This window comes from Sinocyclocheilus grahami, unplaced genomic scaffold, assembly GCF_001515645.1.
Source record: "Sinocyclocheilus grahami isolate Dianchi unplaced genomic scaffold, SAMN03320097.WGS_v1.1 scaffold589.1, whole genome shotgun sequence".
In the NCBI taxonomy this organism is placed as follows: Eukaryota; Metazoa; Chordata; class Actinopteri; order Cypriniformes; family Cyprinidae; genus Sinocyclocheilus; species Sinocyclocheilus grahami.
This window is the reverse complement of record NW_015505768.1, coordinates 142,222-169,572: the sequence shown is the minus strand read 5'-3', so window position 1 is coordinate 169,572 and position 27,351 is coordinate 142,222. Positions and strand designations below refer to the sequence as shown.

Here is a 27,351-nt window from a genome sequence, read left to right as displayed (position 1 = left end):
GTTTTCTCACATAAACACACACACAAGGTCATGCTGGCTTGTTACAAGATACTGGAGGGAGGAACATCTTTTTCTTCCTCCACCCAGAATACACACACAGACGGTTCGCTTGTACATACATGTCCTCTCAAAGATCACACACAAATACAAAAACACACACGCTCTCTCCTCCCACCCTCTGTTTGTTCCTCCTCCGTCTCTCGCTCTTTCTCTCTCACTCTGTCCCTGGTCGATGATGTGAGTTCCTCCTCTCCGTGTGTGGGGGGGTTGAACACAGGATTCTCTCTGCTTTCCTCTCAGTCTGCAATCAGCAACGGACACACACACACAGACGCAGCAGCTATGAGCGCAGGCGATGTGGTGTGCACAGGATGGCTCATAAAATCCCCTCCGGAGAAGAAGCTAAAGAGATTTGTGAGTAAAAGTCCTGTGTGTCTGTGATGCATTCTGCATTAGAACCAGGTACTGCAGTATAATAATGATCCACTGTCAGTTCATGTTCTCTGTGTTTTTATAACACAGCTGTGTTTCTCTGTGCTGCATGGATGCACTTTAATACATACTAAGTGCTGAACTATGCATTGTGACTATTGCTTACACTTGTGCTTTCCCTGCTGCTTTCCATCACTGTCAGTGTTTTATACTACTTAACTGTGCTGTGCCGAAGGCTCTGCTTGGCTGCATTTTAATTTCAGTTGCCTGTGGACTTTAGATTGTTGTTATGCGATGCTTTACACATGCTAATTCTCAGCTGTGTTAGTGCAGCATTTGTGTGCCTTCTTGCACGTGGCTGTGCTGTTTTGCATTGCCTCTTGCCTGTCAAATTCAGTGTTGTGCTTTATGACAAAGCAGTTTACCTGTGCTGTATCTCTTCCATAAGTTACTCTGTCATGGAATGCATCTCAAATTCTGTATTTCTTGTATATAATTTGTTATTGCAGTTTAATTTAGTATGTAAGTGACAGAGCATTGTGCTTTGTCATTTAACTGCAGTCAGTATGTTATTTGCTGTTCGATCTTCCTCACTTTCTTTTAGCATGTATCTGCAATCTGTTTATGTTTACTGTGCTTAATTGTGCAAGTGTTTCACTGTGCTCAGCTTTCATTTCACCCTGTGCTTTCATCTGTCAGACCAGAAGCCACAGTGCACATTTTACCTGTGTCTGAGCAAATGTTACTTGTATTGCTGTGATAATGTTTGCTATACATGTAAACAGGAAATAGTTTAAAACAGGAACTATTAAAGTAAAACTGGAACAGTTTAAAACTGAAACAGCTTAACTGGGTTCTCTTTTTACTGTGTTAAACGGTGCTGTGCCTCAGTTTTGTTGTAAACAGGGATGAGCAGTATGTCATGGACTCATGGTAATCCCTATTAACAGTATACAGACCTGTTAACACCAAAAATGATATCTATAACCATAACTATATTGGTTGATATGACCAATGGAGTTGTTTGTCATTATTAAATCCTTAAGCTTGTTAATGTTGGGTGTATTCAGATTTTTTTTAATTGTTTACCTGACAAAATTTGTTCTGAAAGTGGTTTCCAGTATTGTTCCTCTGTGTCATTATGAAGCCCCGTTCACACCGAGGACTATAACTATAACATAGCTATAACTATAAAGTTTTAATAATCGCTCTAGTTCTGTGAGAATAGGGAAGTCCACACCAGAGTATGTGAGCGGAGTGGAGCGGCAACAATTTCTTCTCCGCACTCCAAGCAATACTCACTCCGCTTCAGCATTTCCCGCTCCTCACTCCACAACTCTCTCAACTGATCAGAAACGCCGCTCTGCCTTCGCTCTATTACAAAATTTGCGGCTAAATTATTTCAGAATGTTTTGAAATATCACACAGATATGTTCAGAACTTATATTAAACAAAAAATACACAATAATAAAATAATAGTTTTAATGTGGTTTATTGAAACACTACAATTAGCCCACGTCTATATTAAATGACTGTTTAACTCAGGGGTCTCTAAACTCGGTCCTGGAGGGCCAGTGTCCTGCAGAGTTTAGCTCCAACTTGCCTCAACACACCTGCCTGGAAGTTTCAAGTATATCTAGTAAGACCTTGATTAGCTGTCTCAAGTGTGTTTGATTTGGGTTGGAGCTGAACTCTGCAGGACACCGGCCCTCCAGGACTGAGTTTGGTGACCCCTGGTTTAACTCGCTTGTCTGTACAGCGCCTCTCTACTATGGTGAAACTGAGGGTTGTAGTTACTTCAGAAACATAAAGAATATGCTGTAACTTTTTAAGCTGATAATTCACAGGACAGCATTCACAATTTTCTGCACTCCTGAATGTTTCTATGTGCGCGCGATCTGTACGTTATGTGCGAGCTTGTATATTGTGTGCGCGGGCAGCAATGTAGCAGCACATTAGTTTAGAGCGGAGATTAGCTACCTGTACAAAAAACTGTTTAAAACGTGAATTCACCCAATCAATATTAAGTATCCACATGCTACAAACAAACATGCTTGAGATATAACCTCCCGCACTCGTCCATCACCGTCATTAAACCTTCACATTCTTTCTGATTTGAGTGATCCATGTATCTGTCAAGCTAGATAATGATGTTTAATGCGTGAATTCTTGAAAAAATGCAGTTATATTACGGGCTGTTGGCATTAATTGTGCTTGTGATGGAGCGGTAGTGGAGCGCTCTCTGAGCGACTGAAAACCACAACGCTCCGACTTTCAAAAAATCCACTCCTCGCTCCAGTCAAAAATCACGCCGCTCCGCTGTCACAGTGTCTGGTTGTGGTGCCCTGGACTGGTCACTTGAGGGCCTGTTTATTATTTCCGATCATGATCAGACATAATGACAAGCAAGGGACTATGGGAAATGGAGTTCAACACATATAACATAAAAACGGGAGAGTGCCCTTAAGTGGCCAGTTCAGGGCACCACAAAAGGTGGTAATATTAATATTATTTATTTATTTATATATATGTTTTTTTGGCCAATAAAGTATTTTGATTTAGATATTGGTCACTAGATGGCACACAGACACCACAAAATTTCCTCATGCAGCACAATCTGCTACTTCCCATAATGTGCAGATAGGAAAAATGGTGTTTTACCTAAAAAAAATATTTGTAGGACAGATTTTGGTGGCATGCATAACAAATCATTGTTAAAATGAACAAAAGTTTAAAATAATTCCCCATTTTTCATTTCCCTGTCTCCTCCTTTCTTTCTCTGAGGCTCCAACAACAGATGGCCTAGTAAACCAGTTAAAATTCCACTCACAGCATTTTCCAAACTGACCTTGGGTTTTCTCACATAAACACACACACAAGGTCATGCTGGCTTGTTACAAGATACTGGAGGGAGGAACATCTTTTTCTTCCTCCACCCAGAATACATAACGGTGCTGTACCTCAGTTTTGTTGTAAACAGGGATGAGCAGTATGTCATGGACTCATGGTAATCCCTATTAACAGTATACAGACCTGTTAACACCAAAAATGATATCTATAACCATAACTATATTGGTTGATATGACCAATGGATGATAACTGTCCAGATTCTGTTTATTACAAGAGTTGTTTGTCATTATTAAATCCTTAAGCTTGTTAATGTTGGGTGTATTCTGATTTTTTTTAATTGTTTACCTGACAAAATTTGTTCTGAAAGTGGTTTCCAGTATTGTTTCTCTGTGTCATTATGAAGCCCCGTTCACACCGAGGACTATAACTATAAGCCTCAGTTTTGTTGTAAACAGGGATGAGCAGTATGTCATGGACTCATGGTAATCCCTATTAACAGTATACAGACCTGTTAACACCAAAAATGATATCTATAACCATAACTATATTGGTTGATATGACCAATGGAGTTGTTTGTCATTATTAAATCCTTAAGCTTGTTAATGTTGGGTGTATTCAGATTTTTTTTAATTGTTTACCTGACAAAATTTGTTCTGAAAGTGGTTTCCAGTATTGTTCCTCTGTGTCATTATGAAGCCCCGTTCACACCGAGGACTATAACTATAACATAGCTATAACTATAAAGTTTTAATAATCGCTCTAGTTCTGTGAGAATAGGGAAGTCCACACCAGAGTATGTGAGCGGAGTGGAGCGGCAACAATTTCTTCTCCGCACTCCAAGCAATACTCACTCCGCTTCAGCATTTCCCGCTCCTCACTCCACAACTCTAAGTGGCCAGTTCAGGGCACCACAATCAGACACTGTGACATCCGCTCCCAACTTTAACAAGCTTGAGCATTTAAAGCAGCAGATGATATACAGTAACTGCAGATTGCACTTTATTATTTGTTAGTGTGGACATTAACATAGTTACCATTAGAGTTATTATTTTGGTGTGAACAAGCCTTAACTGTGATGTGGACTTCCATATTCTCATATAATTAGAATGATTATTAAAACTTTATGGTTAGAGTTATCATCCTTTGTGTGAACGGCAGTTAAATTCTAAAATTAAGTATTCAATCATTAGTCATATCATATCATGCAAGTATAGCATTGTTATTTTAATAGCACTAAGACAGGGGTAGACAAGTTCGGTCCTAGAGAGCCTCGGTCCTAGAGAGCCACAGTCCTGCAGAGTTCAGCTTTAACCCTAATCAAACACACCTGAACAAGCTAATCAATGTCTTCAGGATTACTAAGGCTATAGGCAGATGAGTTTTGTTTTCAGGGTTGGAGCTGAACTCTGGAGGACTGCGGCTCTCTAGGACCGAACTTGCCTACCCCTGCACTAAGATAATATTATAGTTTTTATTAATATTTTAAATTAGTTTTTATTATATTTTTTGCTGACATGTCATTTACTAATTTACTAATCTTTTAAGCATTCTTTGTTTGGCTAAATGCATTACTGAGATCATATTTTGCTTGTTAATACATGTAATTCGCAGTCGTAAAACACCCTTTCCAAAAGCAAGGTGCACAGTATTATTCAAAAGATTTATATACAGAAGAATACTGTTTACTCTAATTAACTGATTAGACACTCAGAGAAACTATCAAGTTAGTCCTCTGCATCGAAGTGGAGATCTCAGTTGTTTGGTTGAGAAGAGGAAGGGAGGACCACCAGTCATAAGATGTGTGTTCAAAGTGTCAGTCTAACACCACAAACATGTTCTCTCTCACCCCTCTCTCTCTCTTTCGCTTTGTTTCTGTGAAATTTGGGTGTGTTGCAAAACATGGGAAGTGTAGGGTGCCAGGCAGTTGAGAGTGACCATGAATTCAGAAATGAGCTGTGCTATCAGAGACCACACAGGCAAAAGTGGCTTGACTGCTATTAGTTAGAAGGTGTAACCCAGTGACTGACAAATAGTGAGTGCACATGTGTAAACAAGTGTGCCTGTAGTCTGTGTTTGTGCTTATGTGCGAGTCAGTAAATAGTTTAAGGCACTGCATGAAGAGCAAGCAAATGCTTTCTCTTGCTCACTCGCTCTTTCTCTCTAGCTCTCTCTCTTTCTCTGGTTTTGTGGCTTCATCTGATAGTAAAATGGGAAGGAGTGTTTGTTGTGTGCTACCAGTGTGATCTTTTTCTTTCTTTCTTTCTTTCTTTTTTTTCTTTTATTCTTTTTCTGAATTGGAGATGTATATATGGACAAATGATGAACAAGACAAATAGTCAGCTACAGTATAGCACAAATAGCATGTCTGTGAATGTTTTTAAACATTTTAGGTTAAAAAACATATTATTGAAGGAGATTTGAAAATTGTCTCTGTTTTTAATTATCTTTGAGCTTAAATTTTTGCATTATTTTATTGAAAAAAAAATATTCCATGCAGTCTTTCAGTTAATATGATGTTGCCACTTCATACGCCTTAACTGAGAAATAATCATCTTAATAACCTTTATACAACAAAGAAATAACATTTTAGCCTTATAATTTTTAACTGTATAATACTACATAATTTTTAGGTACACAGTAAGAAAATACAAGTAACAAGTAATTTGAAATACAGGTGAAACACTGAAATACTGAAAAAATCATTTCATTTTCATTCGAAAAAATTCCTTCATATTAACATAGTACATATTTTTATGGACTTTTGTTTAGAGTTTAGAGTATAGAGTATATATATATACATGTATATATACAAACACACACTGTTTATGCACAGCATGAATGCAAGTGTGATACTGCTTACCATATTTCAATAAACAAGAAGTTAACATTGTAACTTATAGACACAATATACTTTTCCAGTTATTTTAGCTCCGTCAACATAAATAGCTCCAAACAAAGCAGCAGAACTGCTGCGTGTCTCATAGCAACACAGAGCAGGTGGTGCAGAGCTAGCTGTGAGGTGGTGTTTCCTTCCTGAATGAATCATCAAAACGAATCATTTGAGTGAATGATTCAGAGAATCGCTCATAAAGGCAGTCACTTGTTTCGTTCCTAAATGAATTACCGTTTTTGAACCAACTGGTTGAATGAATGATTCGATGATTCACAAAACAAAGACTTCATCAAGACTATCGTTAGAAACATTTACTATTTACTCTTTGTTGTTACCCTTAGGAAGAAAACAAAACACATTGTTAAATGTTAGTTTAGATTCACATTTACTTAGCATGTCCATCTAAAAAGAACCTGGCCTCTTCTTGCTTAATATGGCTCTCAGGACTCATGTCAGCACTTAGTCTGGATCTCAAAGAAGAGGAAGAGAGTTTGTCTTGTGATGCTAGAGGGATCGAAATCCTGCAGCTCTACGGCTTTCTTACCCATTATGTATTTGTTTAGATCATATTGGACATCTGGGAAAAAAAAACTCAAGGAAGGAAGTCAGGGTCTTCCTGATGATACAAGTGTGAGACGGTGGTCTTTTTAAAATATTGCTGTAAGAAAGAAGCGTATTTTTTTAGAATGAATTGAACATAAATAGAGAAATGCTCAGAAAACTGGTCTTGTTTCTCAAGAGATCTTAATGACGCTCCCCTGCTGGTGTGTTAATTAGATTATTTAGATTCTTGGAGGCCTGTGTGTGATATCTTTACCGTCAGGTGCTGTGTAACAGCTGACCGCTGTGGTGAAATCTTGGTTACAGAAAAAAAACAGCAACTAAGTGAACAAAGACACTTTAACTTGACACAACAGAGAACTGAATGCTGTCAGACATAAGCAAAACAGACCGTACAAATTGCTGATGGTTTCAGAACATTCAGGATCGAGGCTGTTACACTAAAAGCATGTGTGCAACCTTAAGGCCATGCAAAAATGCTGAACTTTCTCTTCTTTCACTGGAATAAGGATCTAGTCTAACTGCAGTTAGTGACTATAAGTTAGTGGCAATGACAGATGGTGTTTGTTTCTCAAGCTTGTTTGATTTGGGTTTTAGGTGGGTTTTTGGTGCCGCATCTGATGGTCAGTTTGGCTTTCTAATTGTAGTTCACCTTACTGTCATATATCAATTCCTAAAAACTGAAATCAATTTATCAAAGATCATATATATATATATATATATATATACGTTTTATGTTGAATAGCAAGTAATAGTTTTAATAGTTTTTATTTATTTATTTTCTGTTTATCTTGCCTAGCATATAAAGTGAACCACTGGTGCCCCCTCAAAACAGTGCATGGTGCCCCTATACTTTCTTTATCTTTTTGCGTTATAGTATTCAACAAGAAAAAGAGCGAGAAGGAGAGAGAAACTATGAGTTAACTGGGGACTACAAAAGAACTGCCACTTTCTCTCTATTCCCTGTCATTCTCTTCCCTGCAGTAGTTTCTATGATAGTTTCTGTTACATCATTGAAAATGGAAAGTCACATGCATAGGAGAATTTTCTGAAAGACAGATTTCCAGATTTCACCTGAGGCAGGTACTGCTTGCACTTAATAGAACAGAGCAAAAAAAAAAGGACAAAAACCTTAATAACACATAATACACTGTATAATAATCAGACATAATGACCTAATAACCTAACGTACAGTGGGTACGGAAAGTATTCAGACCCCCTTACATTTTTCTCATATGCTAATATTAACCTAATTACCTCATGATGACATAATAGCCTAATATCTTTTTAATGGAATAACAACTTAATACATCTAATAACCATGTTTTTGGAACTGATTACAGTGCAGAAACTGGATTTCTAGTTACTGGTAAAGCCAGGAGTTTTATACTGATTGACTTGGTGTGTAAGTGTTGATTATTTACTTGTAAGAATATGTACAACCTGTTTCTGCTCTGAGAGATTAATCTGTGTGTGTTTCTTGAAAAGTAAGTATGTAAGTCATCTCTGACTGCAGACCACACCCTGCCCAGCTTAGACAGAAGTTTATCTGTAAATTTGTTCTTGCATTTACACTAGCCTTGCCACAGTTACGCTTGGTAAGGGACAACGCTGGTGTGAAATTTTATATTGGGTAAATAAGGGAAATTATATGAATCAAACTTACTTATACAAACACCACAAATGTATCAATCTAGACCCATTAATTTCTGCAATGACTGAACTCTTGTAATGATCAACGTTTACTTCTATTGCAATTTCATCGAATGCTCCTTGAGTTTCATTTTCACTTAATGAGTTAAAAACTTAACTTAAAATAAATCAAGCTGTTTTCATTACTGTGTGTAGACTATTGCACAATGAAATTGGCTCCTCAGTTGGTTTGAACTAGTGGTCGACCGAAATGGGTTTTTTGACGGCCGATGCCGATATCTTGGAAAGCAGGGTGGCCGATGGCCGATATAAAGCCGATATAATTTTATTTATTTTAATTTATATTTAAGAAATTTGAAATCATTTGAAAATAGATTAAAAATAATTGTGTAAAATAAACATACTTATACTTTAGAAGACAAAGCCTTTTTCACAAATATTTATTAAAAATCTAATTAAGGAAGTAAACACTGTAACCAACAGGGCACTCAGTATTCTGGGAAGTTTGTGTGCATTGGGAATCATATATATATATATTTTTTTCAAATAAAGCCAAGGTAACACTCATTTTACATAGAGCACGCAATGAAAATGACATGAATATGACAGTGGGCAAATGCATAAAGCGCAGCATAATTTGAAATCACTAACTTAGTTTAAAGTTTGTCGATCGCGCGTCTCCAGTGAAGCTGAACTCTCCTCCTGTCAGCATTCAATTTGCACGGACCGACCGTCACACAGAGAACACGCGATCGTGCAGGATACACATGCACACTTCACAAGATCTCACAACTGGATCCGACTAAATTTGCAAGGTTTGTGAAATTAAATGTTCATTAGTCATTCAAAGATTTGTTTAAATGATATAAATGCGTATTTGCTGAATGCTGACGGCAAATGAGAAAGTATTATAATGTTTGCCTTTCTATTACTAATAATATTAAAGCAATCGTTATTTTTTGTATACATTTTAATTCCTGTTTAACAGTTCTATCTGATTATTAGACAGACTTCTATCCATATTAGACAGAACTGAACGACAGCGAACATGAGGGAGAATGTGAGCGGTGTGCGCTCAGGCGCTGCCGTTCTCAGCGCTGTCAAAATAAAAGTCCCGCCTCGAACACATCGGCCAAACAGAAAAACTTATCGGCCGATGCCGATATTTGAAAAATGCGAAATATCGGCCGATATATCGGCCTTGGCGATATATCGGTCGACCACTAGTTTGAACAGATCTTGCATGGTGTGAAAATTAACACTGTGTAGTCTTATTTGTAGTTATATATAATTTGTAATAATTATTCAGTTCTGCCCGATTACATATTCGTTAACATTATCCAATAGCCAGCCTTAGTGACATCAGTGGAAAAGGGCATTTGTTTCAGAGGAATTTTGTATATTTTTATCAGTGTTATTTTAATATTATTTATATATTATTATATTAATTATTAAAATGTTGAATTATCTTTTATTTTTTTATTTATAGTTTTCTTTTTAACTTTTTATTAGTTTTTTTTTATATTTCTATTAAGCTTCATCTTAATTTCAGTTTTTGTAATTTTTTTGGTGGTTGACTTAAACTTGTTTTATTTTAGTCACAGTTGCCAAGGTAACATTTCTAATTTTCGTTTAAGTTGAATTTTATTTCAATTAAAGATAACAACTTTTTACTTTTTAAAACAACTGATTTTTAATTATTTAAGTTTATAAAGACAAATATTTATTTTCTAATGTGTTCAAAATAATACCAATCAAAACCAACATGTCAAGATATAAAAGGGGGCAAATGTTGCTTTCATGTGAACAGTGAATGCTTGCAGTCTGAAAACAAGACAAGATCTAAGGAGACTTTTTGACTTGATTGCTAACCTGTGTGAGGGCACACAGCTTTCAATGTTAATCCAGTTCTGTTCCCCTCTCTTTCTCGCTCTCTGTCCCTTTCTCTCTCAGTCATGGCGAAAGCGATGGTTTGTTTTGCGGAGGGGTCGGATGAGCGGGAATCCTGACGTTTTGGAATATTACCGTAGCAAGAGCTCCCGGAAACCAATCAGAACCATCGACCTGCAGGAGTGCGAGGTCACCATCGAGGCAGAGGTGCGGCCCACTAAACGCCAGTATCAGAATCAGCACCTGTTTGTGGTCAAGACAGCCACACGCATCTTTTACCTGCTGGCCAAAACGGCAGAAGAGATGAACATCTGGGTACAGAACATTGGACAGATTTGTACATTTGGTGGACTGAACAGACATGCAGGTGAGGAGGTTTTTATTTTACATGAGAATGTGACAATGAGAATGTGAGAATGAATGCAGATTTGTCCAGTAAATAATCTAATAATAATAATAATAATAATGTTTTATCATTAAATTAAATAACTTATGCTCACAAAGACTGCATTTATTTGATCAAAATACAGCAAAAACAGTAATGTTGTGAAATATGATTACAATTTAAAATAGCTGTTTTTATTTAATTTTATTTTATTGAAAAATAAAATGCATGTAATGCATTCCTGTGATGTGAAAACTGGATTTTCAGCAGTCATTACTCTTGTCTTTAATGTCACATTATTCTTCAGAAATCATTCTGATATGTTGATTTGGTGCTAAAGAAATATTTCGTATTTATTACTATCAATATAGTAGTTTAATATATTATATTGCTTAATATTTTTGTCTAAAAACATGATACACTTTTTTCAAAATCCTTTAAAGTATATAAAGTTCAAAACAATAGCCACAAAAAATGGTAAATGGTCACTTTTGATCAACTGAATGCATCCGTGCTGAATAAAAGTATTATTTTTTTAAGAACAAATTCTTTCTGATGACAAACTTTTTTTAATATATGCATTTTCTAAATAAATAACAGAAAAAATAAGTAATTATTTGTACCTCAGCAAGTGACAGGTGGCACTAAAAAAATGGATTACAGGAAAATATATAATTTATATATTATAAAATATTAATAATAAGGTACTAATGAAAAAGAAAACCTACTAATTCTTAAAACTAAAATGATTTAACCTTTCTCTGCAGTAAACATGCAGTTAATAAATACGTACCGTGTTTGTGCGTGGGTTTATGAGAAAGGAAAGTGCTACAGATGAGCTAAAACAGGAAAAACCCTTGTACGTAAAGCCCTTTTCACCACATCAGATCCCTGCATTAACCTAAATACTTACATTCCTCTAACTGCAGTTTTAAAATGAATAAACCTAGCCTGGGAAATAATTAACCACAGGACGTTTCTCCAGAGAGAGATGCAGAGACTGAGAGATGCAGACAGAATCCGCGAGAGAACGACGCTGTAATCTAGGCGAGGTCTTATTTTAATATTCTGTTCCATTCCTCCATCTCTCTTCCTCTCTTTCAAATAGTCTGCAGAGCAACAGCTGCGTCACAGAGGAGTGTTCAGACACACATGCGTCTGTCATAACAGACAGCTCACAAGTACGTAGCATCCCATATATTTAACTAACAGCAAACAGCCAGCGTCACAATCTGTGTCCACAGCACATATGACTGCTATTACAGCAAGGAAATATGTTTTTGTTAAAACTGGAAGAATAATGTAAGACACATGGGGAAAATGTTAGCAGTTAGCGTGGTTAATGTGATATACCAAACACAGAGAGTGAGAGAAACCACAAGTTACACATTACTTGGAAAGATAACAGAAAGATGAGTGATACAGCGGCTGGGAGGGTTTCAGACACACACGCACATGGTTACTGTTTAATACACAACAAGCTGGACGGTTGCACACGCCTCTAAACTGGCAAAGGCCGATTGTGAAAGATAAAGCTATTATATACAGAACAACAGGCACATCTATGCCCTTTTCTCCACACACATGCAAGGATAAAAAAGGCTTAATTTATCATCTTTCGTCATGTTGTTCATGTCTCAGAAGGAGGCCAGAGGTGACTATCAGACGTACTGTTGAAATAGCGAGTGTAGTTTTTGGAGACACAAAATCTTAGTTGCTGCTTAGCCGCTAACCTCATTACAAACCCCAGCAGGACTCCAGCTGTGAACTGGATCTCAGCTCTTTACTTACAAACAGACTCTTTTGCAGTGAGGCAGATGGACAGCAGGGTGAGAGAAGAACACATCAGAGATTGTAGTCACACCTGGAGAGCCGCAGTTTCAGATCCCGCTTCAGGCCATGTGCAAGATGCTCAGAACACACGCTGGATAAAAACAGTGTGGGTCCGGTTACACCAAGGCTTCTGTGAACTTTTGTAAACTCAAATGTTGATCTCTGCCGGGGCCACAAGTTAAAGAACACTGCTATATCTCTTCTCTTACTCTGACCTGACACCATGACCTGTCGCCGCTTACTGTATATGTATTGTACTCTGCCTGTTACCATAACTTCTCAATATGTCTAATCTGTCACCAAGACAACTGCTTACTATATCTTCAGTGTCCCTCTGACCCATCACCATGACAACTGCTCACTGTATCTTCACTGTCCCTCTGATCCATCACCATGACAACTGCTCACTGTATCTTCACTGTCCCTCTGATCCATCACCATAACAACTGCTTACTGTATCTCTACTCTCACTGACTTGTCACCATGACAACTGCACACTGTATCTCCACAATCCCTCTGACCATCACCATGATACCTGTTCGTTCACCGTCTCTACTCTCACTGACTTGTCACCATGACAACTGCTCACTGCATCTTCACTGTCCCTCTGACCCATCACCATGACAACCACTCACTCTATCTCTACTCTCTCTCTGCCTTTTACCATAACTTCTCAGTGTCTCTCACTCTAAACTGTGACCATGACAACTGCTTAATGTATCTTCACTGTCCTTCTGACCATCACCATGACAACTGCTCACTGCATCTTCACTGTCCCTTTGACCATCACAATGACAAACACTCAATCTATATCAGCGCTCACTGTATCTCTATTCTTACTGACCCATCACCATGACAGCTGTTCACTGTATCTGTAATCTCACTGACCTGAGAGTCACCATGACAACAGCTCACTATATCTTCATTATCCTTCTGACCCATCACCATCACGGTATCTCTACTCTCACTGACTTGTCACTATGACAATGCTCACTGTCTCTTCACTGTCTCTCTGACCACTGCCATGACAGCCAACAACTCTACTCTGCTCCGAAGGCAGTAGAAATGTGCTATATAAGAAATAAGAAACTAAACTAAACTACTTGTACTGACCCATCACCATGACAACTACTTATTGTATCTCTACTGTCCCTTTGACCCCATCACCATGACAACTGTTAACTACTGCTCTGTTCTCCTGAATCCCTTTACCATAGCAACCTCGGACTGCAGGTGTTAAAATAGCTCTACATAATAATTAAAACACATCTCACTGCATCTTTATAAAAGATGTGTTTCAAAAAGGCTTAGACATTTGATGTTTACAGTAAATTTAGGATCACAAAAATGAATACAACAACACGCCTGGTGCCTCTCAGAATTCTCTTCTGACAGAAAGGTTGTGAGTCATTGTCAGTTATTCAAGTGTTGGATACCCAATAGTAGGCTCTGCCAAAGAAGCAGTGTTTACGTGAGCCCACACAATCCCCCTCAGATTAGCATGCTAGCTGCAATGTGATCAAAAGGGAGTTATCTATGACTGTTTACCCACAACATTACCTCAGCATTACTCACAATGCCTTTCAAGCACCAGCAGGTTGAGTGTGATATCAGGCGTCCAAACACTGGATCACCACTGGACACCTCTGTTTATGCGCAATTAAAACTATTTTGATTATTTAAAATTGCCTATTTAATTAACCTGCTCAACAATAATTCCCAAAATGAGAGAGAAATCGCTTTCTCACAAGCACACATAGATATGACCATGGAAATGGCACAAAACTTTCCACAGTGACCTTTATCTGCATTATTTCAACTCAGTTCCACCTACCAAAAATATTTTTGCTTACTATTAAAAAGAGAAATGATTACACCCAAAAAAAAATCAACTATAAAGGCGTCTTGTGCTTCCAATGTGTGTAACAGGCGTGAGCCTCATGTGTTCATATGTGCGACTGAGTGATTTAGAAATATCTGCCCACTACTAACACACTGTTGAGTAAACAGGAAGACAAAGAGAGATGTGTGTGTGTGTGTGGGTTGTGTTGTGTGGGGGGCTGGAAGGGGGTGATTTGGTCTGCCACCTTCTGGAATAAAAGCAAAGGTACTTCAGAAACTGAATTTGTGAAGTATGGTTATTGCACTTATTTTTTTGACATAAGATAAAACGTATTGATAACCTATAAAGCAAATCTCTCTCTTTCTCTCTCTCTCTCTTTTTCTTTTTGACAGAATCAATGGACAGTCTTAATCTCACTCCCTCTTCCCAACAGCCCTCTCCAGCACTCTCTCCTCATGTTTCTCTTGTGGCCAATCAAGACACAGTTACCGTCGAAAACCACGATGTCCTTGACAGGCCCAGCGAATCAGAGATCAGCCCTCCACTTGACTACCTCTTCCTCTCTCAGTGTGAAACTGGCACAAAAAGCATCGTCAGGCAAGGCCCACCCCATTTCTTATCACACATTGCAGAAATAATTATATTTCTCAATACGGAAATGAGATTCAGTCCATGTAACGTCAGACTATCGGCTTTTCCTTTAATCTTATTTAATAAAGGTGACTGAGAGAATAAATGAGAACAGAAAATATCTCACGCGTTTTGCTTCAGTGAAATCTTGTGATCTTGGTCACTGCAGCATAACACACTGTGATTAGATTCAAATAAAACTTTCATATACCTGCATGCAAAGTAGGGACTTAATGGTTTTATACAAATGCACAATGATTTTTGTAATGCAGTTTTGTGTTGAATACTGAGGCATCATTATGGAGGGTTATAGCTGTTTAATGAAACAACTATGCAGGTTTATCACAGTTTTCTGCAACAAAACGTTTTCTATTTTAATATATTTTAAAAATGTCATTTAGCCATGTGTTGGCAAAGCTGAATTTTCAGCAGCCATTACTCCAGTCTTCGGTTTCACACGATCCTTCAGAAATCAGTCTAATATACTGATTTGGTGTTCAAGAATCATTTCTTATTATCATCATCATAGTTGGAATCGGTTGTGCTACTAAATATTTTTTTTAGAAAACCTGTTTATTTGTGTCACAGCCGGGACAAAGAGGCAAACAGACAGGTTAAAGTCGGGGAGTTTATTAAAAGGAACTGAGGAGCAGCTTCCAACATAAAGAAATCAAACTTAGGAATAAATGGAAGCAGAGAACACAGTCTTATCTGGGGTCGGCACTTTGGTCCTTCGGCCGAGAACTGAGGAATCCGAGGCTTGACAGGCGGATAGGGAGGCAAGGAACCCGTGCAGAGATGCTTGTAACCTTGAGACCAGCCAACGAGTGACTGAGGTGAGTGTGTATTTGACTGGTGTGGTAAGTGGGTGCAGGTGTCCGTGATTAGTAATCAGGTGATTGTGAGCGGGTGTAGGAGGCCGATTCGGCTGATAAGGCAGGTGTTTCCGTGACATTACCCCCCCATGGGCGTCTCCCGACGGCGAGGACGACCGCGGCCCCTGGGAGTGGGACGGTCAGGATGAGCCTGGTGGAAGTTGTTGAGGAGGGATGGGTCCAGTATGTCCTCTCTGTCTGCCCACGATCTCTCCTCAGGACCGTACCCCTCCCAGTCTATGAGGTATTGAAGCCGGCCACCTCACCGCCGGGATTCGAGAATCTCCTTGACTCTGTAGATGGTCTCATTGGAGACGTTCTGTGGAGGGAGGGAGAAGAGGATTAGTGAAGGGTTTGAGCAAGGACACATGAAAGGTGGGTGAGATCCGGTAATGGGCAGGCAGGTGTAATTGGTACGTGACTTCGTTGATGCGCCTTGCTACGTGGAAAGGACCTATGTACCGGGGACTCAGCTTCCTGCTGGGCCGCCAGAGGCGGATGTCCCAGGTGGATAACCAGACTTGGTCCCCTGGCTGAGCTGCGGGTGAGGTGGACGGACGGATGAACCCCTGTTGCAAGGCTTCGTGAGCGTATTCCTCCATAGCGGCTCTCTCCGGGATCAACAGTGGATAGACGTGTCCTTTAGGTAATTGGCCCCCAGGCAGCAGGTCAATGGCACAGTCCCATGGCCGGTGAGGTGGAAGATGGGTGGCAGCGACCTTGCTGAACACGTCCTGGAATGCCTGATATTCGGGAGGAAGAGGAGTGACATGCGAGGAATCCGAGCTTTCCACGGAGGTGGAACAGACAGGGAGGTCGTTCCCGATGGAGATCGGGATAGGCAGATCCCGTAGACACTCCTGTTTACACTCCACACTCCACTGGAGTATTTCTCCGGACTTCCAGGCGATGGTGGGTTGACGTTTAGCGAGCCAGGGGCGTCCCAGGACGATGTCCATGACGGCCTCCTCCAGCACCAGTAGCAAGATCTGTTCGGTGTGGAAACAGCCAACCCATAGAACGACCTCGGGTGTGCGGTGCCGCACCAGCCCCTTGCCCAGCGGCTTTCCCTGGACAGTGGTGATCTGGTAGGTCGTGGCATTTTTGCAGCAGGGAATTTGTAACCCGGCAAGACTGCGGGAGGAGATGAAATTCCCAGACGCTCCGGAGTCCACGAGGATTTTGACTGGAAAGGATTGGGTGTGATACATTAGAAGAGCATTTATGAGGCATGCAAGACACATCAGGAGTGATCTGGATAGTACTCACCGCTGGGCATGGTGGACGAATGGGACAGGTGCGGAGCTGGTGCTCATTGGATCCACAGTAGAGACAGCGGCCACGGGTGAGTCTTCGAGATCGTTCCGTGGACGATAGGTGGTAGCTATCCGTGATCATGGGCTCTGGTGCTGGAGCAGAGAGGCTGGGTGAGGCAGCGGCAGCGGGTATCGATTCTCTATGGCACACGGTTAGGTGCTGGGAGATGCAAACCGCTTTTTGGAGGAAGCTGTCGAGCCCCACAGTGTCATCGTAGCTGGCCATCTGTTGGCGTAAGCCAGGGTTGAGGCCTCGGCGGAAAGCCGAGAGCAGGGCGGCCTCGTTCCAGCTGCTGCTGGTGGCGCGAATGCGGAAGCAAAGCACATACCCATGGATGGATAACTTGGCTTGCCGCAGTTGAAATAGCTCCTCATGCACTGTGACCTCCGTGGTCGATTGGCCGAATACCTCCCGGCAGGTGTTTCCGTGACATTACCCCCCCATGGGCGTCTCCCGACGGCGAGGACGACCGCGGCCCCTGGGAGTGGGACGGTCAGGATGAGCCTGGTGGAAGTTGTTGAGGAGGGATGGGTCCAGTATGTCCTCTCTGTCTGCCCACGATCTCTCCTCAGGACCGTACCCCTCCCAGTCTATGAGGTATTGAAGCCGGCCACCTCACCGCCGGGATTCGAGAATCTCCTTGACTCTGTAGATGGTCTCATTGGAGACGTTCTGTGGAGGGAGGGAGAAGAGGATTAGTGAAGGGTTTGAGCAAGGACACATGAAAGGTGGGTGAGATCCGGTAATGGGCAGGCAGGTGTAATTGGTACGTGACTTCGTTGATGCGCCTTGCTACGTGGAAAGGACCTATGTACCGGGGACTCAGCTTCCTGCTGGGCCGCCAGAGGCAGATGTCCCGGGTGGATAACCAGACTTGGTCCCCCGGTTGATAGATGGGATTGTCAGACCGACGAGTGTCTGCATTGGCCTTGTGCCTCCGGATGGCCCGCTGGAGATGGATATGGGCCGAGTCCCATACCCTCTCGCTCTCACGAAACCAGTGATCTACCACTGGGACCTCCGAGTGTTCCTCGGTCCAAGGAAACAGGGGCGGCTGGTAATCTAGCACACATTGAAACGGGGTGAGTCCGGTGGTTTCCTGGCGCAGGGAATTCTGGGCGAGGAATGCTCCCAGGAGGCGAAAAAACCCTCACCAGACCCTGGAGATGAACTGAGGGCCTCTGTCCGAAACAATGTCTTCGGGGAGACCAAAGTTCTGGAATACGTGTTGGAAGAAGGCTTTGGCAGTTTCCAGGGTGGTAGGTAATCCCCGTAGGGGAATTATTTTGCAGGATTTGGAGAACCGGTCGACGACTACTAGGATGGTCGTGAATCCGTTCGAGGGAGGTAAGTCAGTAGCAAAGTTCACACCCAGGTGGGACCAGGCCCGGCGAGGGATGGGTAGCGGAACCAGTTTACCTTCGGGCAGACGACGTGGTGTGGTGGAGATGGCACAGACCGAACATCCTTTGATATACCGGTCGACATCTCGGGCCATGTGGGGCCACCAGTAGCGGTTCTGGAGGAGCGAGAGGGTTCGGCTGCTGCCTGGGTGTCTCGATCCTGGAGAGGTGTGAACGGAGTCCAGAAGGGTTATACGCAGGGTGGATGGGACATAGTTCTTCCCTTCTGGACCTCCCGGCGGAGCGGCTTCGGTGAGAGTGGCGGCACGGATCTGGTCGGTGAGTGCCCACTGAATGGGAGACATGAAGACGGAAGGTGGCAGGATGGGCTCTGGTTCTTCGGGGGTAGGATCTGGTTGGTGTTGGCGGGAAAGCGCGTCCGCTCGGACATTCTTCGTCCCTGGACGGTAAGTGAAGCGGGTAAAGAACAGAGCCCAGCGGGCCTGCTTTGGGTTCAGACGCTTGACCTCTCGGAGGTATTGTAAGTTCTTGTGGTCTGTGATCACTTCAAAGGAGTGCTTGGCCCCCTCCAACTAATGCCGCCACTCTTCCAGAGCGAGCTTGATGGCCAGTAACTCCCGATTTCCCACGTCGTAGTTCTGCTCCGCCGGGGATAGTTTCTTTCCACGGAGGTGGAACAGACAGGGAGGTCGTTCCCGATGGAGATCGGGATAGGCAGATCCCGTAGACACTCCTGTTTACACTCCACACTCCACTGGAGTATTTCTCCGGACTTCCAGGCGATGGTGGGTTGACGTTTAGCGAGCCAGGGGCGTCCCAGGACGATGTCCATGACGGCCTCCTCCAGCACCAGTAGCAAGATCTGTTCGGTGTGGAAACAGCCAACCCATAGAACGACCTCGGGTGTGCGGTGCCGCACCAGCCCCTTGCCCAGCGGCTTTCCCTGGACAGCCCAGGTGAGGAGTTTGGCCTTTCCGACGGAGGAGAGAGGTAAGTGGGGCCGCCAACTGGCTGAAGTGGGCGATAAAGCGACGATAGAAATTTGCAAATCCCAAGAATCTCTGCATCTCCTTGATGGTAGTCGGTTGGGGCCAGTTCGGCCACGGGTGAGTCTTCGAGATCGTTCCGTGGACGATAGGTGGTAGCTATCCGTGATCATGGGCTCTGGTGCTGGAGCAGAGAGGCTGGGTGAGGCAGCGGCAGCGGGTATCGATTCTCTATGGCACACGGTTAGGTGCTGGGAGATGCAAACCGCTTTTTGGAGGAAGCTGTCGAGCCCCACAGTGTCATCGTAGCTGGCCATCTGTTGGCGTAAGCCAGGGTTGAGGCCTCGGCGGAAAGCCGAGAGCAGGGCGGCCTCGTTCCAGCCGCTGTTGGCGGCGAGAGTGCAGAAGCGAAGCACATACCCATGGCTGGATAACTCGGCTTGCCGCAGTTGAAAGAGCTCCTCATGCACTGTGACCTCCGTGGTCGATTGGCCGAATACCTCCCGAAAGTGTTTCACAAAGCAGTCCAGCGAGTGAATCCACGGGCTTTGCGAATTGCACAAGGCTTTTGCCCACTGCAAGGCTCTTCCAGACAACAACGAGATAATGAACGACACCTTGACCCGCTTGGTCACAAACAGGTGTGGTTGCATCTCCAGGTAGAGGGAACATTGCAACAAAAACCCGCTCCAGAAGGCTGCCTCACCTGAAAAGCTTGCTGGCCGGGCCATGGAACAGGCGGGTGGGGAGGCGGTGACAGTCCGGACGGGTAAGGGTTCCGGTGAGGATGTGCTCCGAGAATCCATGAGTCCGTGTTGTAATCCGTTCAATTTTGGGGCTGGTCTTCTGTCACATCCGGGACAACGAGGCAAACAGACAGGTTAAAGTAAGTTGGGGAGTTTATTAAAGGGAACTGAGGAGCAGCTTCCAACATAAAGAAATCAAACTTAGGAATAAATGGAAGCAGAGAACACAGTCTTATCTGGGGTCGGCACTTTGGTCCTTCGGCCGAGAACTGAGGAATCCGAGGCTTGACAGGTGGATAGGGAGGCAAGGAACCCGTGCAGAGATGCTTGTAACCTTGAGACCAGCCGACGAGTGACTGAGGTGAGTGTGTATTTGACTGGTGTGGTAAGTGGGTGCAGGTGTCCGTGATTAGTAATCAGGTGATTGTGAGCGGCAGTAGGAGGCTGATTCGGCTGGTGAGGCAGGTGTTTCCGTGACAATTTGTTTTTTTTTTACATATTTTAATGGTTCTTTGATGAATAGAAAAAAAACAGCTTTTATTTGAAATGTAACATTATACATATCTTTACTCTCACTTTTGATCAATTGATCCTTGCTGAATATAACTGTTAATTTCTTAAAAAACAAAAATTCTTACTGACCCCAACATTTTAAATGGAAGTGTATATGTTCTTGGAAATTTGTTTTCAAAATTAGACGAGTTCTTTAGTTACCATTAACATGAATTGGAATTAGAAATCATTGTGTTTCTAATTATAAATACATAATTTTTTTTTTTTTATAATAATACACAAATCAAAATAAATCACAACAAGACCAGAAAAGTCTAATAAAGTAAAAAGGGTACATTTTTATTTCATGTAGACTTGTGTCTCAGAGACTTTTTTTTTTACTTTTTTTGTCTTCCTCTGGCGTTTCAAATGAAAGCAAATTTTTAATTTGTTGGGCAAATTTGTGATTTCTAAATCATTATTAGTCATTTGGTAGACGAAGGCTAAGTGAGAAAAAAATTGTTTCATTATGACACAACACACCACATATTTTCCATATGCTTTCTCTGAACCAAAAATATTTTCCATAGAAGAGTTTAAACAGGTTTTATTTTGAAAAACATTTAGTTGACATTAGTCAGTATTGTTTTGTGCTTATATGCTTATCTCTGTGTGTTTGTCCTTCCCTAGGTGTGACAGCATCTCTAACTCTGAACGCTCCTTTGAGCAGAGCTCGTCTGAGTACACAGAGGATGTGTTTAGCCCCACCCCACGCATTGACTCCTCCCCCTCACCTTTCCTTGTGGGTGGGGTCCCCGAGCCCCCATTCAGCGCCCCCTGTGGCCCACTCTCTCTATCCTCCTCCCTTTCATCCTGCCTCTCATCTCCCATCTCTCTACGCCGTCCACCAGACATTTTCAGATTTGACAGGCCCTTCTACGGAACATCAGACCCACAGACGCCTCCTCCCCTCCCGCCCAAACCTACACACTTGTCCGATCACCATGTAAATGACGATACCGGCCATAATCAGACGCAACCTGCTCTCTTCCCTCGCAGGACATCACTTTCAGGAATAGACCAGTTTAGGAGAGGTGAGAATGCACACACAAAAATAAATAAAAATATTTCTCACAAATGCACTTATCAAAATAACAAAAGCAGTCAAATGTCAAAAGTTTCAGGGGGGTTTTTTGTTTGTTTTTTTGGTTTCTGTCTTTACAAAAAGTAGTATTCAAAGGAGTGGAAAAGTTTTCAAATACACCATTTAATGTCAACTTTACATAAACACAAGTATATAAGTTTTTTCCCCCTCACAAAATTGCTGTTTGTTTCATTAAAATCCCACAGACATAGCAGAAACACCACTTTTAATCTGTAAATGGCCATAATTTTTACCCTGAAATCAGTATTAGGCATACAAATTATGTCATGCATGTAAAAAACAGCTAAGAATTTATCAAACAGCTGTAATCTGATTCAGAGGAAGGTATGAACAATGCCTTTGTGGCAGTTTTGCTGGTAAGTAGGGGATAATACAAGACTTCTTGACCTTATAAAATGGTTGTTGTAAGCGAGAATGCTACAAAATGCACATCATATTTTGTATGAAAGTGTGACATGCCAGAGCAAAACAGACACTATTTTTGGAATCAGTTAAATTAGTTAGAAACAAGTATTGGATTTCATTCAGAAAATAGGATGCAGGGCATCCCCCTTTTTCTCATGAAAACATTTCCATAATATTTGTTATATATTTTAATATTGAACTTTCATGTTTTCAGGAGAGTTTGAAAATGCTGGAAGAAACTGGAACAAACGTCTAAGCCTCAACCTGGTAAAGAAATATTCAAATATAAAATAGTCAAATGAGCCTGGAGAAAGTTAAACAGACACCGTAAATACGCATCAATTTGAATATTCACTGCCAGAAACCAGATGTGTCAGTGTGTTTCTCTCTGTATCTCTATTTCCAGCCAATATTTCTGAATAACAGTTTTGTGTTGTTGTTGTTTTTTCAGAAAAAGATAAAAGTCATTATTGTGTTAAATGAGAAAAGCATTGAATAGAGATGACAAAAAATAGCCTTAGAAAGAAATATTTTTATTCAAAGTATTATTTATTACCCATAACCTTTCAAGGCTACAGTTTGGCCCTAACGTTGTTTTTAGAAGCTGCATCTCGAGTGACATTATGGTGTATTTACACAGACTGTTCAGAGGTGTCATGGACTAGAATTGCATACATAATGCTATGAGATTAATGGGTTTTTTAATGGGCATTAATAGGATTTTTAAAAATTAAATTGATATAATTTTTTTAATGAACTGATACTCTAAATATGAAACTATCCGCCAAGGTGGTGCTAAGTCACTGTCTTAATGAGTAAGTCATTCAGTCCGATTCAACCGATTCGTTCATGAGACTGATTCATTCAGAGACAAAGCAAGTTACTGAATCATTGGCTCACTCGATTCATTTATAAACGTGGATTCATTTAGCAACGAATACGGACAACATTTTGTCTAAAATGAGCCTGGTGAAAGTTAAACAGGCACCAAAAATACGCATCAATTTGAATATTCACTGCAAGAAACCAGATGTGTCAGTGTGTTTCTCTCTCTGTATCTCTATTTCTAGCCAATATTTCTGAATACCACAGTTACCGAAAACCACTCTGAGGATTCATATGTGCCCATGGCCTCCCCACCGATCAGCTGCTCTGATGCGACTTCAGACGGCTACATACCCATGAGTCCCTCCACCCTGCCCATCTCCCTACTCACCAACGGCAAAACAGAGCTGCCTTCGCCTTCGAATCCTGACCTTGAGCCTCCTCCAGTCGACCGCAACCTTAAACCAAGAAGACGGGGTAAATCTTTCTAGGTTAAAAATGCAAGGTTTACCAGTATCATTCACAATCAAAGCATGTGGTACTACAAAACATTAAAAACATTTGCATTACTTATTGTGACTGACCTGCTGCCTTTAGATGCAAATATTTAAATAGGAAATAAATATTGCATGTCCCAAAACAGCATTTGGGCAATGTAATTTTACCACATGTTGAATATATTGTGCAAGTGACTAATGTCTAGCTCAAAGACAGGATGTGCTATTTCAGAATTCTTTGTTTTTGTTTGTTTGTGTGTTTGTTTTTTAAGGTATTTGCACAACAGAGCAATGTGATATTGGTGTGCTGTGTTAGCTATAACTGCTGTCATGAAGCAATTACAGTAACTGGAACATAACTGGAAATATTAGTTAGCTATGTCACAAGACGAAAATAAAGAAATGGAATAGATTATCTCATGTGAGGAGAGGTACAGAAGAGTGACGAAATGTTGAAAATTAATATGAGGAAGATGAGATGCAGCAAAGCTCATGATCATATTCTGTGTGTCACACAGAAACCACATTTCTTTTTGAAGCTCTAAATTCACTGATGTTTATTGGCTTGCCACGATATTGTATAGAATATTAAATGTCGAATTCTAACATTGTGTGACAGGGACTGTGTAAATTAAAAAGAAAATCAAATCATTTTATTTTTAATATTGGTACATACTTTGCAGATACTCACGCAAAAATCCCCATCGAGTGGATTCCTCCAAGCATCACACAGTAGTGCCGTTCTTGAATTAATCATTGTTTTTGAACAATTCGCTTCTTGAGGTAACAGTCAATTAAATAACTCACTCATTGTTTCGTTGCTGAATGAATCAGCGTGTTTGAACGAATTAGTTGATTCTAATGTGTTGAATGATAATGACTCGCTTCTAAAAGTCATGCGAACTACTGGAGTAACCGGCACACATGGCTGAGAAAAATAGAAAAGTCATTAATGTGTTAAATGAGAAAAGCACTGAATAGAGATTACAAAAAATAGCCCTATAAATAAATATTTTTATTCAAACTATAATTTATTACCCATAAACGTTCAAGGCTACAATTTGACCATAACGTTGTTTTTAGAAGCTGTATCTCGAGTGACATTAAGATGTATTTATACAGACTGTTCAGAGGTGGCATGGACTAGAATTGCATAAATAATTCTATGCGATTAATGAGTTTTAAATAGACATTAAAACGTTTTTTTTTTAATTGATATACTCTTTTTTTAATGAACTGATAAGCTACTGTAAATATGAAAATATCCGCAATGAGGTGACGGCAAGTCAGTAAGTCATTCAGTCCGATTCAACCGATTCGTTCAAGCGACTGATTCATTCAGAGACAAAGCAAGTTACTGAATCATTGGCTCACTCGATTCATTTATAAACGTGGATTCATGTAGCAACGAAAAACACCGCTGTGTGATAGGGATGGGCGATACCACTTATTTTGTTTTCGATACGATACCGATATTTTTCAAGGCAGTATCGTCGATATCGATACCGATTCGATACTTCTGAACTAAACTTTTAAATTATGAAATGTATTAAATTATTAAATTACTAAGAGTAAAATGGGTAATGATAATCACTTAACTTTTTGTTTAAAACGCATTTTAACATTCAATACGCCTTAATGGTGTGTGAGTGTGGCTCGGAAAGGCCCACGAGTTCTGCTGTGGTGGCTTTGTTTGGAACAGAGAATACTGACGACATTTTGTCTAAAATAACACAATACTGACGTCTTGTTTACCGAACTGTTGTATAAAATCACTATCGCATTTGCAATCGTGCAGATATTTGGGGCACTCTTGCTCGTGTTATACAGTATTGCGAAAACTTTATGTCTGCAAGAATAAAGACATTTTCTAAACGTCTATTTGACATCTAATAGGAAACATCCTATAGATGTATTGCAGATGAGCAAACACTAAAAAATGTCTTGCAGATGTAAATGTAGATGTCAAAAAGAAAGATTGCTCTATGATTGCAATAATAAGCATTTTTTTTTAAAACAAAAAAAAAGGTACAATGAAGTGACAATAATTTTGTTATGTACTTTTTATTCATCAAATAATCCACAAAAATATTAAGCAGCATTGTTTTTAGCAATGATAATAACAATAAATGTTCCTAGCGCACCAAAAAAAACATTTTTGAATGATATCTTTAAAACAAAAGACTGCTGAAACTTCAGTTTTGCCATTACAGGAATAAATGACATATTTAAATATATTAAAGTGCCCCTATTACGGATTTTTGAAAATTACCTTTCATGCAGTGTGTAACACAGCTCTAAGTGAATGAAAACATCCTGCCAAGTTTTAAATCTGAAAGTGCACCGTGTATAAAGTTATTGTCTCTCAAAAGAAAGAGTCGACTCTGAATCATTGAAACGAGTCGTTTTTAAAACGAATCCCAAGCCCTTTCATGTTGACGGCAACATGAAACATTAGCATATTGCCCGCCCACTTGTTGGTCTTTTCGAGTTGGTCTGAATGAAAATGCAAATTCATTCTTTGCCACTAGGTGCAGCTTTTGGAGCAGTAAAAATAGCGGTTTCCCCGGTAACGCTGTACCACTGTGCTTACAAATGCTGCTTTATCAGGCATTACAGGCATGATGAAATGAAAATGAGACCAATCGGACTAATCACCGCAGATTAGCGTCATGCAAAGGAGGGGTTTGGAAAAATTTATCGTTAAATTAATCGTTTGGGAGTCGTTGAGCAAATAAGGTAAAAAATAAATGCATATTATACGACAATGAAAGTGTTTTTTGGCCTTGCATGCATGTCAACCTGTTGTTGGGGACTCCCAAAACCAAAATATGAACCTTTCATAACCCATAATAGGGGCACTTTAAAATAGAAAAGTTATTTTAAAAATAGTAATATTTCACAATATTCAGAATACTGCTTACTTCATTTGTTATTAAATAAATACAGCCTTGGTGTTTTCCCTTGTTCAGGATTCGTGGCAGATGTTCCCGGCTTGTGATTCTGCCCCCTGGATGAGGCGTTCTCAGCTGGATTACTTGTCACTTGACTTCAATTCGGCCTCCCCCTCACCTGTCCAGAAGGTCAGTGGTAGGCATGATCTGCTTAAGAACCTAATTTCTTACATGCATCTGACAAACATTTGGTGTTTGTTTGTAATGGAATCATTTGGTGAGTGTTTATGGGGTTTTCGTGGGTACTGCTATCTCTTGTAGTAATCTTTCCTGTGGCTTTATAAAATGAATCTTCAGGCAGTGATAACAGTGACTCAACATTTCCTGTCCCGGTTACTGTTGCTTTGTAACCCCTCAGCTCTAAACATGACTTGGCGTAAATCTGCCTGATGGGTTGATACATTCGGCCATGTTGATTAGGGTTTTGATTGTTGGTATTGTGTTATTGATGTTTTCAGAAACCGCTGCTGGCAGACGAGTACAGGGTCGATTACGTGCAGGTAGACGAGAAGAAGACACAGGCTTTACAAAGCACCAAGATGGAGTGGAAGGATGTCCGTCAGTCAAAAGCCTAAAGCCCTCTCATTTTAAATTATTAGATGGTTCAAAACTTGACTTGTTTTCATCTCCTACAATTTCAGGAACATGTTGGGTTTTTTTTTTACACTGCTGTGAAAGGAGCCAGTACAGAGCTGGACTGGAAACCTTCAGAAATAAAATGACAGATTATTCAGGAAATTATTCCAGGATAAAAG

General features: G+C 40.8%; 1 protein-coding gene across 1 annotated transcript in view; it reads left to right on the top strand.

The window, feature by feature from the left end:
- Positions 1-229: 229 nt before the first annotated feature.
- LOC107557096 (GRB2-associated-binding protein 3-like) overlaps positions 230-27,351 on the top strand; it is a 27,489-nt gene continuing 367 nt past the window's right edge. The window contains exons 1-8 of the mRNA XM_016240421.1: positions 230-414; positions 10,343-10,646; positions 14,733-14,937; positions 21,441-21,844; positions 22,535-22,587; positions 23,391-23,622; positions 26,592-26,725; positions 27,055-27,351. The exon at positions 27,055-27,351 is cut by the window's right edge and continues 367 nt beyond it. Coding sequence (XP_016095907.1) covers positions 343-414; positions 10,343-10,646; positions 14,733-14,937; positions 21,441-21,844; positions 22,535-22,587; positions 23,391-23,622; positions 26,592-26,725; positions 27,055-27,171 — 1,521 coding nt within the window. The 5' untranslated portion in view covers positions 230-342 and the 3' untranslated portion in view covers positions 27,172-27,351. The remainder of the gene's footprint in view (positions 415-10,342; positions 10,647-14,732; positions 14,938-21,440; positions 21,845-22,534; positions 22,588-23,390; positions 23,623-26,591; positions 26,726-27,054) is intronic.